The 14630-nt window shown below is 33.9% G+C and overlaps 2 protein-coding genes across 3 annotated transcripts; one reads left to right on the forward strand and one right to left on the reverse strand.

Annotated features, from left to right (window-relative positions):
• Nucleotides 1-418: 418 nt before the first annotated feature.
• LOC115718410 (probable plastid-lipid-associated protein 12, chloroplastic) lies at nucleotides 419-7888 on the reverse strand. 2 transcript variants are annotated; one of them, XM_030647186.2, is made up of 12 exons: nucleotides 7523-7888; nucleotides 7355-7408; nucleotides 7148-7222; nucleotides 6609-6728; nucleotides 6333-6524; nucleotides 6161-6244; nucleotides 5967-6059; nucleotides 5076-5129; nucleotides 4878-4960; nucleotides 4686-4793; nucleotides 4470-4572; nucleotides 419-4281 (listed from the first exon to the last, which is right to left on the reverse strand). In XM_030647186.2, the coding sequence occupies exons 1-11, from the start codon at nucleotides 7802-7804 to the stop codon at nucleotides 4485-4487; spliced, it is 1233 nt and encodes a 410-aa protein (XP_030503046.2). In that variant the 5' UTR covers nucleotides 7805-7888; the 3' UTR covers nucleotides 419-4281; nucleotides 4470-4484. The 2 variants fall into 2 exon arrangements, with proteins under 2 accessions (XP_030503046.2, XP_030503045.2); XM_030647185.2 differs by lacking the exon at nucleotides 419-4281 and having other exon boundaries at nucleotides 4327-4572.
• On the forward strand, nucleotides 650-2328 carry LOC115718916 (uncharacterized). The gene has a single exon (XM_030647733.2). It carries the CDS (start codon nucleotides 650-652, stop codon nucleotides 1952-1954), a length of 1305 nt encoding a protein of 434 aa, XP_030503593.2. The 3' UTR covers nucleotides 1955-2328.
• Nucleotides 7889-14630: the final 6742 nt, after the last annotated feature.

A 14630-nucleotide genomic window follows, 5' to 3' on the forward strand; every position in this document is an offset into this window, starting at 1 on the left:
CCTCGAGACCCAAAATTGAACCCAACCCATAGTAAATATAATATAATATTAAATAAACTAATACAATATAATACCACACAATACAATACATTTCCGCATATTAAAGGTGCCCGTACTACTATAGCTCTCTTATGCTAGAGGTTTAGTTTAAGTATCACTTTAAAATTATTTTATTTATATCCTTTATGATAAAAAAAATCCTTCGCCACAAAAATAAATAAGATTTTAATTTAATTTAAAACCAAAAAAGAAAAAAAATTAAATCCTCTAAAATCTTCTTTTGAAATCCATAACTATTCGGCTTCCACGTGTCCACTACGCGTGTTTAATCTACACCGTCAAAATATTCGGATACAGATCCAACGGCCAATCGAACTCCCTTCACCTATAAAAGGAGCCCTAGGAACCGCCTAGCATTACTTTAAACGGCATCAAAAGATTCGCTCTCAAAGAAAAACGAAGAACTCAAATTTTCCCGAGAAAATTTTATCATAAAAGATTCTAAGGAAAATTTTAAAGGCCATATATCATAAAAATTTCACGATTCTCCCATCTTAAAATTACATCTAATAACATTTTGGATTCCGTTGGAAAATTTCAAGATTTTTTTTTTTTTTAGGGTTTTCAGATTTTGGGGGAAAAGAAAAAGATGAACGATCAATCTCAGATGATGAATCAGGCTCAAATGATGAGTTTGAATCAACAATCTCAGATGATGATGATGAATCAGTCTTCTTCTTCTCAACCTCTGATGAATCAGTCTCAGATGATGTCAGCAGGTCAATCTCAACAACCTCTTCCTCTTCGCCATGGCTATAATAAGGTTTGGTCTTCTCAACAACAACAACAACAAAACCAGCAAAATCAACAGAAGCAAGACAAGTTTCAGAATTCATCGAAGCCAAATTTCTCTGCTCAAAATCAAGGAGGAGGAGGAAGAAACAATTGGAAAGGAAAGAAAAATTCAGATCCAAGAAGAAACGAACCAGTTCTTCCTAGTGGTCCGAACAGTTATAAACCTCCAACTCTTCACGAATTACAGTCACAGAATCGATTAAAAGCCAGGAAATTCTATCCAAAAAAGAAGTTCAACAATAGATTTGCACCTTATGCGCCTAGAAACACAACATCTTTCATAATCCGTGCTAAGAAATCCGGCGGAATAGCTTCTTTGGTTTCTCCATGTCCGGTTACTCCGGCGGTTCTTCCGACGCCGATATTTTCTCCGTCGAGGGAGATTTTAGGTGATATGGCTAAGGAAGAATGGGGTGTTGATGGGTATGGTTCTATGAAGGGTTTGATTAGGCTTCGTTCACCTGGGAATGATAATGAAGATGAAGATGATGATGAAGAAGGTGAGAGTGATGTTGAAGAACATGTTGAAGTTGAGAGAAGATTGGATCATGATTTGAGTAGGTTTGAGATGATTTACCCTAATTACAGTGGAATGGATTATAATAATGTTTTGGAGAATAGAGTTGATGATCAAGATACCCATATAGCTCAATTAGAGGAAGAGAATTTAACATTGAAAGAAAGGCTTTTTTTGATGGAAAGGGAGTTGAGTGATTTTAGAAGAAGGCTTCAGTTTCTTGAGAGACAGAGTAATCTTAATCATGGTGTTGTTGGTGATGTTCATGAAGAAGTTGTTGAGAATGAATCTGAGAATGAGAGTGATGGTGGTTCTGGTGCTCCTGATTTGTCTGGACATGAAGGGAGTAGAGATTTCGATGGCGATTCTAAGGAAATGGAAGAATTGGGACACAATGACATTGTTGCTGAGACTAAGGATGAAGAACAGGTTGCTGTTAAGACTGGGGAGGAAGGAGCAGAAGAAGCTGTGGCCGAAATCGAGGAGGAGGAAGAAGAAGAAGAAAAGGGTAACTCGGAGATGGCGATGGCGGTGGAGAATGGTACTTGTTCGGAGAAGAAGAGCATTGATGAAGAGGATTAATGTAAGTCTGCATCTTCTGAACAGATAACCCAATTGGATTTCGGAATATTTTGCTTTTCGAGTTCTGGACATAATATGATGATGATGATGATGATGATGATGATGCCTTTTGTTATGTAAATGAGGATATTACATTTTCGTAAGAACTGGCTTTGTTCTCCAAATTCTACCTTAGCAATAATGATAGGGGGAATAAACAAACATATGTAGGGTTTTGTTTTTAAATTTTCTTAGTAGGTTTGCTTTTTTTTTTTAATTGCTTTTGAAGTTTTATTATGAACTTTGTGAAATTGTAAGAACACTATCTACTACTACTACTAGTACCTAATAGCCTATTATATTAATGTACTACTGATTTCTTACTTTTTGTTTGACATGTCTTGTGTTGTTTATAAGGGCTTTAGTTACTTGGCCTGACCTGCATTTTGGGGTAATTGATTGATTGAAACTGCTGGTGTTTGAATTTTAAAAAAGGTTGTATCCCTCATATGGTGTTGTTTTACAATTGTAAATTTATGGAATGCCTTAATGTTGTTTATGTATATCTTTGTTTGTTTTTTTCTAGTCTGATTGATGGGTCTGAGCATGAAGAGCTTTTTTGCAAGTTCTAGTTGAGATTGGCAAGTAAGTATATCCAAGTTTTATCTTGGAAACTATACAGTCTCAAGTTGAGAAATATTATCGGCCCTTCAGGATGAGATGGATTTCCTGGAACAAAAGCTCTCAGGATCATATGAATCGAATCTCGAAGTATGTTAGAACACTTCAATATGTTTGCTTTGCTAACTTTGTTGTCAAATGGCCTTCATAAGTGACTTGGTTTACTTTAACCAAGTTATTATGCAGTTTCTTATCTTTAGAAGTAGTATCACTATCATCTGAGGATGAACTTAAAACTTTGCTATTTGAGATCTTCAGCATGATTACAGATTCTACAATATATTGAAGTGGAAATCCAGAAAGGTTTCGGTGTCCGGCAACCCTTTCTTGGCCCGGTAAGCTTATTATTTTCCTAATGAGGAAAATTGTGGATGGTCTTGTATTTTTTTGACCTGTACTATTTTTCATTCACTTTTCAACATTTTGATCCCTCGTATGTTTTCTTTGTATAATTTATTGTTTTTGGGAAATTTGACTAAATCTACTAATATTTCCAGGGGAACTCTATGAAGGAACACTTGCTTTGACTATGGAGGAGAGTAACATTCATCATAGCAGCCATTTATTCTTGGTTCAAATCCATTATAATATTAATTTGGGATGTGGATTGTTTGGAACCATTTTTCATTTTATAATATTTGCTGTTTTTGACCATTCTCTCTGCTTATTGATATTTTAGCTCTATTATTCTAGCATGTTAAATAAGATTGGGTTAATACCTAATACAAGTTATTAATTGGAATTTCTATTTTGTTAAATGACAAAATAAATTCTGTATTTGACTGAATTTAATTTTTGATAATTTTTTTTAACATAAACGTAAAAATAAAACATAACTAATTTTATCATAATATTTTTTTATTGGGATATTGTTAAATTTTATTTCACACAAATCATTATAGGTCCTATCCTATTAGTAATATTTTTGCAAACATAAGATCAAAATAGTACTTATCCAATAAGATTTGGTTCAAGTTATCCTTCTTTGACTTGTCTAATAACCCTTCTTGTTTAATAAGTTAGTTCATATGCCTTGTAATGTTAATTAACTCTCTTATCATAAAACTTGACCAAATTAACTTTGCTGCTTTTTCTTTAGATTGTGACCTAGTCTAACTAGTCTAAAATAAAACCAGTTGTCTTGATGTACAAGGAAGCCAAATAAAGCCTTGTTTGGTTGTACTCTAAAGTCGATCCCAGATTTTGGTTTGGGGGTTACGAAAACTATCAAGAAAAGAACATTGAATAAATATATGATTTTGTAAAAAAGAAAGTTTTTATTCAGAATCATAGGAAGCTTCATTGTATATTTTGCTTTTATTAGAAAGAACAAATGCTATTGACGTTGTTGTTGTTATATATATCATTACTACTCTTTTTTAACTTATTCTAAAATATAACAAAAATAAATATAAAACAGAACACTTTTGTAACCTTCTTTCTCAAGTTATAATATTTATAAAGAAAGATATACTTTGGTTCCAAAAGTTGAATCACATTTTATTTTTTCCTTATAATTTTTAAAAGTGAGAAAGTTTCCTTTATGTCTATTTTGGAAAAACTATTATTCGAATTCTGCAATATTAGTGGTAGAAAATGTCTAAAGAAAGCTTACCCTTATACCTTACCTTACCTAGTCCCTGGACCAGAGGAAGGTCTTTAAATACCTATAAGAATAAGGCCTTGTAAATTGTAATATGACTTTCCAAACAAAGAAAAGAAAAAGATTGATATTGTGGTTTGAAATGACTACTTTGTCAATATCATCATTAGAATGAGAATGGTGTTAATATATGATAATACATTTTATGTACCCAATTAACTTACGTTTCATCATTTAATTAACTTGTTATACCTTTCAAGCTCATCACTATTTTTGGTTGGTTCCATCTGTGCGTAAATGAACAAAAACGATTTTGTTGTATCCTCGAGTGATTCTGATCTTGTCATCGCTATATCTGCATCATCATATACATTGACAAATTACTAAAAATTAAAATATTCAAGTAATGCCCTACTTAATAATTTTCATATATTTGTGATGATAATAATAATAATTGAGTGGTCTTACAATAGCTCGAGGACAAACTTGCTTCCAAGCTCTAATGGATACCCAAATCCACCGGCCACTATGGCTGCATCATCCATTGTAACGTCGTATGTGTTTGTATCAGACTTACTGCAAACCAAAATGTGAGACAATTTAGGAACGAAAATATGATTTTATTGACTGATTAAAATTACATAATAATAGAAGACTTACACAAAGGTGCCAACCATGGAAAATTTAAGTCCAAGCAAGATGTCAACCAAATACTTTATTTGACCGTTGTTCTTCTTGACAATCTAATCACATCACCATAAGATTTTCTTTATGAAGGAAAATTAGTATTAACTTAACTATTAACAAAGTTCCACCTTTTATATAAATATATATATATATTTATCTATATATATATACCTGCTTTCCCATTAGTCCATTGGCAGCATTCTCTAACCAACTATCAGTTTCTACCTGCAACATTAAAGTGTGAAAATTTTGTCATATTTGGCACAAGAACTTGTTAAATAATATGAAATGGGACGTTCATTCATATCTTCTTGATTCTTATTCAAGGACTAGTAGAGAGTCTAACTAGTAGCAAGATCACTCCTATAAATTTAACTGATGAAATGCTTTATACTTATTTGTTGTGATTCAATCACGAACAGCTTCAACAAAGTTCACACAAACAAACCTAACTTCAAACAGTCTTAGAGTAGTGATAAGAACAATGCAAGAAAATAAGAGAGATAACACAAGGAATTTAACGAGTTCGAGCTATGAGCAATGTTCTACATCTCGGTTGAGCAACATCCATAACAGTTACAGAGAATTACAGGACGCTCTAACTCAAGAATACTAAAATGAGCTTCAAGACTAACTTCTCTCACTAGTGTTTAGAACTTCCATTCAATCTCTCTCTGTTTTACAATGTGAATTAGATAAGTATACAAGGGACAAAGAAAGCTATTTATAGGATACTAGGCATCTCGAGTCCTACCTGAAAATAAATAACCCAATCCCGAGCTTAATTAAATTCACCAGCTGGCAACTAACTTAACTAAGAGAATAATAACTTGTAACCAATTACCACATTATTGCTTTATCTGTTACATAGTTTTACAATTATTCATTATACTTCTCTTCATAACTTACAACAAAGTGAATGCCGATAGAGATTTGAGGGAGAAGTTCTTCAATTTCTTAACCATTCAGCTATTAATCCTAATTAGTACATCACTGTCTCATTGATGTATATTTGAATCAACATTAGCTTCTATGATGAATCCAAAATCAGCTTGAAATTACCTGTGAACTCCATAACATTTGCCATTCTCCCTCTTGAAGCTCAATTTCACCAATACCCTTTTCCTTATACGTCGAGATAAGCTCGTCGATTGCCTGCACAAGCATATTTATTACTCAGATTATGATGATGATAATTTAGCAAATTACCATTCTTTACCACAACTAGAAAAAAGCTTACTTAGCAGCAAAATCACCTCTAAAACTCCCTTATCTGTAGATATAGCAGAGAGCAACTTTTGCCTGATTTCTGTCTTCTTTTGTAACACAAATGTGGTTCCCTGCACTACAGAGATATGTTCATAGAGTCTAAGCTTCTCCGAATTTGAGATTCGATCAAATTATGAGAGAAATGGCTTCCATTTTTACCTTGTTTCCTCTTGAGATACGAAGGTTCCCAGATGGTGAAAGATATGTGGTATCTAACCATCCCTTCGCTTCATCTCCTAGAAGTCTAAATGGGACTGGATAAGGAAATTTAAATGGCAAAAACTTAAAAGAAAAAGCTGCTCTGTCAAACTGAAAAAGTATTCTTTTTCCATCTTTGATAGAAGCTATTGCCTGTAAAATTAGAATAAAAGTATCAACAGTCTTAATTAACAAGAATTATGAAAGATTGAGAAAAAGATTTAGACATTTAAATACCTCTACTTTGAGCTCACCAATGAAGTCAGAGAACTTTACAATGTTGGAGACACGAGGGTCATTCGATCGAAGGTATACCTCTTGAATTACGCTAAAGAAATCGACCCCAACAAATGTTCTCTACAATTATGCACAAAACTTCATGATCACTGTAGCATAATAACATTATTGGGGAATTTGCACCAAATAATCTTAAGTAGTTCATTTGTTACACTTAAATTCCTATGTAATTTTTTTGCAGCAGAATTTCCTATGTATTTCATCTTAATTACACATTTGGTTGTAACAACAAAGGGACAAACATTATAACAAAACAATTACAAAAAATTTACATAGAGATTTAAGTGCAATAAAATGACTATATAAGGATTTTTACCACCAAAAAATATACATAAAAATTTAAGTGCAACAATGTGAACAATACAAAATTCAAAACCCACATTTTTACAAAATACTCAAAACAAAGCTGTTAAAATTTGCCAAACAGGGCTGTATGCTTCAACAATTTATATTGTTCATACAAAAATATTCAATCGTACTTGGATTGGAGAGGCAGTCCCAGGTCTTGTGGTGAACATCAATTGCCAGCGTCCTTCAATCAAATCAGAGCTTGTCTGCAATTGCATTTATCATTAACCACATAACAATGTATGTATTACAAATAACTACACATAAATTTATTATACACATAATTGCAGAGTCGTATATGTATATACATATATAAAAAAGAGTTAAAAATAACGAACCGGATCAGGCACACCTTTTAGATCTTCTAAAACCTTCACTGCTCGCTCCACATCCTACAGAATCAATCCATAAGTATCATGCCAATGCTGTATATATATACATACACATAGACATATATATATATATGTAAATGTATAAGAATTAGAAGAAAATTATATGATGTATACAGTGAGTTGTTGAGGAGAAGCAGAGCGGCCTCGTCCTTGGGTTCCAACTAGAGCTTCAATTAGCGAATTCTCTTCTTGAGTAAACGAAACCTGATCTTGTTCATCCACCAAAGCAAATCGACGAGTCTGAATCAGCTTATTCCTCCGGCGACCGATTGCTCCGATCATCACGACCGATGAACATTTCTCCAAGCAGGTGAGATTTGAGAATCCAGTAATCGGAGTTGGTGGTGGTGGTAGTAGCAGTGTGGATGGAGCTGAAGCTCTGCAGAGAAGAGCCATAGCTGAGTTGAGGAGAGAGAAAGAAAGAGAAGAGAGAGAGAGAGATGGGTTTGTTTGTGTGGGTTTTATTCAACATAAGAATCTCTTCATTTATCTAAATCTTTATTATATATAACTGCTTTTTTCCTTTTGGCGCCATATTATTCTATGTACGACATGTCGTTTTTCAATTATGAAAGAAATTAAACGACAATCAATATGGATTTTTGAATACTCAATAGACAATAGTACCATTTTAGATGTTTTTTTGTAAAAGTTTATCCGACTTCTAATTTTGTTTAATGACTATTCGCAATAATATTCTAATCTTAGGTGGCGTTTGGTAACATTTTTTTAATCAGTTTTATGTTTTTAAAAGTAGAAAAGTAAAAATATTTTTCAAAAACATGTTCTATAAAACTGTTTTTACTTTTCAATTTTATAATTAGAAATCAAAATTTTAGAAACAAAAAAAATCACTTTCAATATTTTTTTAAACAGTTTTTTTTCTTAATCAATCTTTTAGATTACGACCAGACTCGGACCCAAATCCCCTCCCCACGGCCCTGGCGTTGAACCCGGCTTCTGACTTGAACCCGAATCCGACCCCGGACTTAGACCCGACTTAAATAAAATCAAAAAATAAAAATAAAAATGAACTTTACAGAACACACTTTTGTTTTCTGTTTATAAAATTGAAAAACAAAAGTGGTTATAGAACGCATTTTTGTTTTTTAAAAATAATTTTTTTAAAAACAAAAATTTTACTTTCATTTTGTGATTAAAAAATTAAAAAACAAAAGTGTTACCAAACGGCACCCTAGTTTTTGTTGATTTTCTTTTGTATAGTAGTAAATTTATTGAAATATGACAAAAAATTAACTATTCTAAGCTGATTTTTTGTATTAACAAATGAAAATATATAAAGATCATTATTTTTTGTGTAAAATTTTTATATTTTTACGATTAACTTTTTATATATATATTTTTACGGTGTTCTATAAAAATAATATGAAAATAAAAAATATATAAAAGTAACAGAAAAATAACATCCAAATTAGGGGTGTTCATCTGATCCAATCCGCACTTTTTTGGTCAAACAACATCCAATCCGCACTAAGTGCGGATTTCATATTTTGGATCCAATCTGATCCGCATAAGAGTTTAAATCCAATCCAATCCAATCCGCAATAGTACGGATTGGATCGGTTATTTTGGATCGGTTATTTTTTTAATAATAAATTATTTAATATTTCGTAGAAAAAAAATTAAAAAAAGACTATTGTTTCTTAATCTCCAATAATAATCTATTTCTATCTTTATTTATATACAAATTAAACCAATATACATACATATCAATATATATATACTTATCTTTAGATTTACACTAAAATATATATGTATCTAATTACTAAAATAAATAAGCTAGTATATACATATTTAAACTTTATGTGAATAAGAATTATTTTTCTTGTGTTTTTATTACAAAATAAATAAAATGCAGCAACTCAATATATTACTAAAAAAGATTAAGAAATTAGAAGTTTGTGTCTTTTTTTAATTAATATATATTACATATTATAATTCTTAAAAATATACATAATTAAGTGCGGATTGGATTAGATCGGTTACTTTTTGAGGTCAAACAACATCCAATCCGCACAAGTGCGGATTTTAGATTTTTCAATCCAATCCAATCCGCACAAGTGCGAATATCCGCATTTTGCGGATTGGATTGGATTGGATCGTGCAGATTGGATTGGATCGGATACTTTGTGAACACCCCTAAATCCAAATAACATAAAAAAGGATATACAAATGTATAACATCAAAGTACTATATTTTTTATAAATAAAATTAATATATATATCGTAAAAATATTTAAAATTCTATACAACCGTATTTTTATTATTTTTGTGTATTTGTAATATAATCCCAAATATATATAAATATATATATATATATATATACTGTTAGGATAAGAGTGTAAATAGTTTGGGTCGGATCTAATCCGACTATAATCCTACTTGAATTCGTAATATTCCTTATTCAGATCAGATTCGAATGTTTTTTTTTTAAGTCTCTTTAATTTTTATATATATATACACATGTATTTCAACAAATATTAGGACTGAAAGTGTTATTATACTTTATTTTAATCAATAGATGATTCAAATGGTATAGTATATAAAATACAAGATTTAAAGATTTAAAATAATATTCAAAAGTCGGTTTATTACATTTTTCATCTTTTCATTTATTATTGTTTCTTTTTTTTTTTTTTTTTGAGAAAAAACTGCTATTATTAAAAAGATGAGTCCCTAATAATAACAGAGATAATTGGGGAAGGAGTTTCCCCCAACCAAGTGTAATCTTCATCCAATCGAAGAGCAAATTTAGCTAAAGCATGAACTGCTTCATTAGCATCTCTTTTCACATGAGATACTTTCACTCTAGGAAAGAAGGATAAAAGATAAGAGACATCTTCTACTAAATCATAGAATAGAGCTAAAAACTTAGTAGAAGAAGCCTTATTAAGAGCATTAACTACCACCAATGCATCTGTCTCTACAAAAGAAATTGGAAGCTGAAGTTGAAGAGCCCACTGAAGGCTATGAAATAATGCAGCAGCCTCCATTTCTTTAGGAGAAAAGGTCCCAGTGAAAGGCTTGGAAAGGCCAGCAATAACAGTGCCATGATGATCTCGGAGAATCGCACCAAAGCCTATTACTGCACCTGCTTCAGTACATGCCGCATCTACATTTAATTTGTAGCAGCCTTCATCAGGTGGCTTCCATTGAGGCCTTGTCTTCTCAGGTGCGTCCACAGGAACCGAAGCATTGCAGCTGGTAGAAGATAAACCAGAAGCACATTTCTGATGTGTAGCAGCCATTTTGTATTGAGTTAAATAATTTGCAGCAAAAGAACAGAGAATGGGTGCAGGTTTCGGTTTAGTGCCATGAATCTCTTTGTTCCTTTCAGACCAAATACACCAGAGGAGGCATGTGATAATTTCTAAGTCATTGTCATTGTGGGCAGCAGCAAGATGTGAATAAATATCAAATCCTTTAATGTTAGCAATGTTGGGAATGAAAACATTAAAGTGAAACTTATCCCATACCAACTTAGCTCTGTGACAACGAAAGAGGGCATGTCCAACTGATTCCCAGCTACATTTGCAAAGAGCACAAGCAGCAGAAGAGGCAATTTTTCGATGTGCGAGATTGACTGCTGTAGGAAGAGCATCATTCACAAGTCTCCAAGCAAAAATTTTGACTTTTTTGGGAAGTTGGAGTGACCATAATCGATTCCACCATTTCCTATTGGTGGATGATGATGAATGATCATCTCGTGAGTCCAAACTAACAGCAAGGTGATATCCGGATTGCACTGTATAACATCCAGAATCCGAATGGTGCCACATAATCTTATCATCTTTGGGAAAAGGACTCAACGGAATAGAAAGAATATGTTGAACATCCAAGTCACCAAAATGCTGCTCCAATAACTGAATATCCCATTGCCTATTTGAATTTATGTAGTGCTCAACAGTAAAAAGAGGATCTCCACCATAATGATAGGGAGTGAAGGTAGTATTACCGGGTAACCAAGGATCCCTTGCACATCTAACAGTTTGCCCATTACCAATTTTCCATCTAAGACCTTTCAATAACAATTCCTTACCATCACAAATACTTTGCCAAGTGAGAGATGGTAGAGTGCCTTTCCGAGCCATTAGAAAATCTCCATTTCGAAAATACCGGGCTTTAAGCACTCTTGCTAAATGCGAATCAGGAAAATCTAGTATTCTCCAAGCTTGCTTTGCTAATAGGGCTTGATTAAAATGGATGAACGATCGAAAACCCATACCACCATCAGCCTTTGAGGAGCACATGAATTTCCATTTCTTCCAATGTATTTTGGAATTATTAGCATTAGAACCCCACCAAAAATTAGCCATCATAGACTCTAATTGGTGACAAAACTTCTTCGGAAGACTGAAACAACTCATAGCATAAGTCGGTATTGATTGAACAACCGCTTTTAGAAGCACTTCCCTGCCACCTATAGAAAAAATCTTGGCATGCCATTGATTCATGAGTTTCCAGATACGATCTTTAATACCACTAAAAAGTTCCTTTTTATCCTTACCCGCATAAGAGGGAAGGCCTAAATATTTCTCATGAAGGGAACAAATAGGCATACGAAGAACACTATGGAAACGCTGTTGAATACCGTGAGAAGCATTTGGGGAGAAGGACATCACAGTTTTCTCAGTATTCAAAAGCTGCCCAGATGCTCTATGATAATAGTCAAGAACTCGGTTAATAGCTTGGCAAGAATCTTCTGTAGCTTGACAAAAAAGTAAGCTATCATCCGCAAAAAGAAGATGAGATATATCTGGAGCACTTCTCGCAACTGTTAAACCCTTTAGATGACCCATAGCTTCCTCATGTTTTAGTAGAGCCGATAATCCTTCAGAACAAATCAGAAACAAGTATGGTGACAAAGGATCTCCTTGGCGTAAGCCTCTTTTGGGAGAAACAGATCCCTTAACCGCTCCATTAAGATTAAAAGAGAGTGTTGCAGAAGTAACACAATTCATGACCAGATTCACCCAGTTGCTATGAAAACCCATCTTTAACATTACTTCCGATAAAAAGTGCCATTCGACTCTGTCAAAAGCTTTACTCATATCAAGTTTAAGAGCTGCATACCCCATTCTGCCTCTCTTCTTATTTTTAAGGCAATGAACCAATTCAAAGGCAAGGAGAACATTGTCTGCAATAAGACGATTAGGCAAAAAGGCGCTTTGATTTTGAGAGATTACATGGGGAAGAACTTCTTTAAATCTGGCTGCTATAACCTTAGACACCAACTTATATAAAACAGTGCACAAGCTAATGGGCCGAAAGTCACTAACAAGCTTTGGTTGATCAATTTTTGGGATGAGAGTAATGAGAGCTGAGTTTATGGTATCCATTGACTGACCTTCATTCAGAATTAGTAAAACACTTTGAGTGACAAGAGGTCCCACTATATCCCAATAGTGCTGAAAAAACATTGCGGACATACCATCTAATCCAGGGGACTTATCAGGGGCCATAGAACGGAGAGCCATTTCAACCTCAGTAGCTATAAACGGCTTCAGCAGAGATTGGTTCATGTCAGGAGTAATGGCCGAAGGAATGGTAGAAAGAACAAATTGCAAAGCTTCACTATCAACACCATTAGAGGAGAATAAAGTAGAGAAATAATTAATAATTTCTCCGCTGATTTCCTCTTCAGTATGAACCATTCCACCATTACTAACTTGAAGCTTTTTAATTTTATTTACTGCATTTCTAGACTTAGCTCTGGAGTGGAAAAACTTGGTGTTTGAGTCACCACTTTGGAGCCAATCTACCCGTGGACGCTGATGCCAATATAACTCTTCTTTTGCAAGTAACTCATCAAGAACTTTATCAGCATCTTCCACCCGTTTCAAATGAGCAGCAGAATTATCATGTATAGTATTCAATTGCGAAGAATTCTTATGAGCAGCAGCAATATCCTTCCCCATTTGACCATATTTTTTACCATGCCAATCTTGTAATGCACTAGAACAGGCTGCAATATTTTGCAGAACAGTAGCCGTGGCCTGTGAATGAGAGTTTGGACACCAAAAGGCTTGAATAATATCCCTGCAATCAGTATCTTTGAGCCACATTTGCTCAAAACGAAATCTGGAACGCCTTTGAGTTATCTGAACTGGCAGTGAAGGTTGGCACACCATGTATTCAATAGCACGATGATCTGAATGGTAAAAATCCAAGTGTGAAAGAGTGGCTTCATGAAAAAAATCTGACCATTTATTATCAATGAAACCTCTATCAAGCCGTTCCCGAACCACATTCCCATGGTGATTTTTATTAGTCCAAGTAAAAGCATCACCATTAAAAGGGACAACTTTTAAGTGGCAGCGATCAATCGTTCTTCTAAAATTATCCATAAGAGTGTCATCTCGAGGAGGACCCCCGACTTTATCCTCATTAGAAAGTAATTCATTAAAGTCTCCAAGAACTAACTAAGGTAAAGATGGAGCATTGGAAGCAAGGCTATTTAAAAGGTTCCAAGTATTGATACGCAAATGAGTTTCAGGTGCACCATAAAAACCAGTAAAGTGAAATTGATGACAAGAATCCGACGAAACCAAAACATCAAAATGATTCATTGAGTATGTATTTAGAGTTACATCAATATTGGCCAGCCATAACAACAATAAACCACCTTTCATACCCATCCTAGGAACTTCCAAACCATGACTGAATTTTAAACAAGAACGAAAACGATCAACAGAATTACAAATCAATTTAGTCTCCATAAGGAAAAGAACATCAGGACGCTGCTCTTTCACTAGCAGCTTCAAGTATCTGAATGTCGAAGGGCTTCCCAATCCCCTGGCATTCCAGCTTATGATTTTCATGGCTGTGGGCGGGGCTGCATAGAAGCAACCTCCGCTGAACAAGAAGAGTTCCCTTCAACTGAATCTGTAATCTGATCAGAAACATGCTGGAAAGATGACTCCTCAACACCAGAAATGTTAATTGAATTACCACGGCATCTCTTTAGAATACTTCGCAAATTCTCAGGATCCATTTGACGCTTATAAGTCTTGACAGAGTCCTTATTCCCTTCAAAACAATCGGAATTCACCACAACTTTCCCTTTATTAACAGTCACATTAATCGGGGCATGAAAAGAAGTAGTAACAGGGACCTGAGGAGTGGAGAAGGATGACAATTGTGAAGTAGTTTCAGGTTGTGACGAGGGTGGTTTGGAAAGTAATTCAGGTGAGAAAATGGTA

Source organism: Cannabis sativa, chromosome 2 (assembly GCF_029168945.1).
Source record: "Cannabis sativa cultivar Pink pepper isolate KNU-18-1 chromosome 2, ASM2916894v1, whole genome shotgun sequence".
In the NCBI taxonomy this organism is placed as follows: Eukaryota; Viridiplantae; Streptophyta; class Magnoliopsida; order Rosales; family Cannabaceae; genus Cannabis; species Cannabis sativa.

Excerpts from the sequence above, each read along its gene's own strand:
- LOC115718916 (XM_030647733.2), top strand. The coding sequence starts at position 650 with ATGAACGATCAATCTCAGATGATGAATCAGGCTCAAATGATGAGTTTG.
- LOC115718410 (XM_030647186.2), bottom strand. The coding sequence starts at position 7,804 with ATGGCTCTTCTCTGCAGAGCTTCAGCTCCATCCACACTGCTACTACCA. Across the intron at positions 6,060-6,160 it reads CAGATAAGGGAGTTTTAGAG|GCAATCGACGAGCTTATCTC; the intron begins GTGATTTTGCTG and ends ATGCTTGTGCAG. Across the intron at positions 4,961-5,075 it reads ATGGACTAATGGGAAAGCAG|ATTGTCAAGAAGAACAACGG; the intron begins GTATATATATAT and ends TGATGTGATTAG.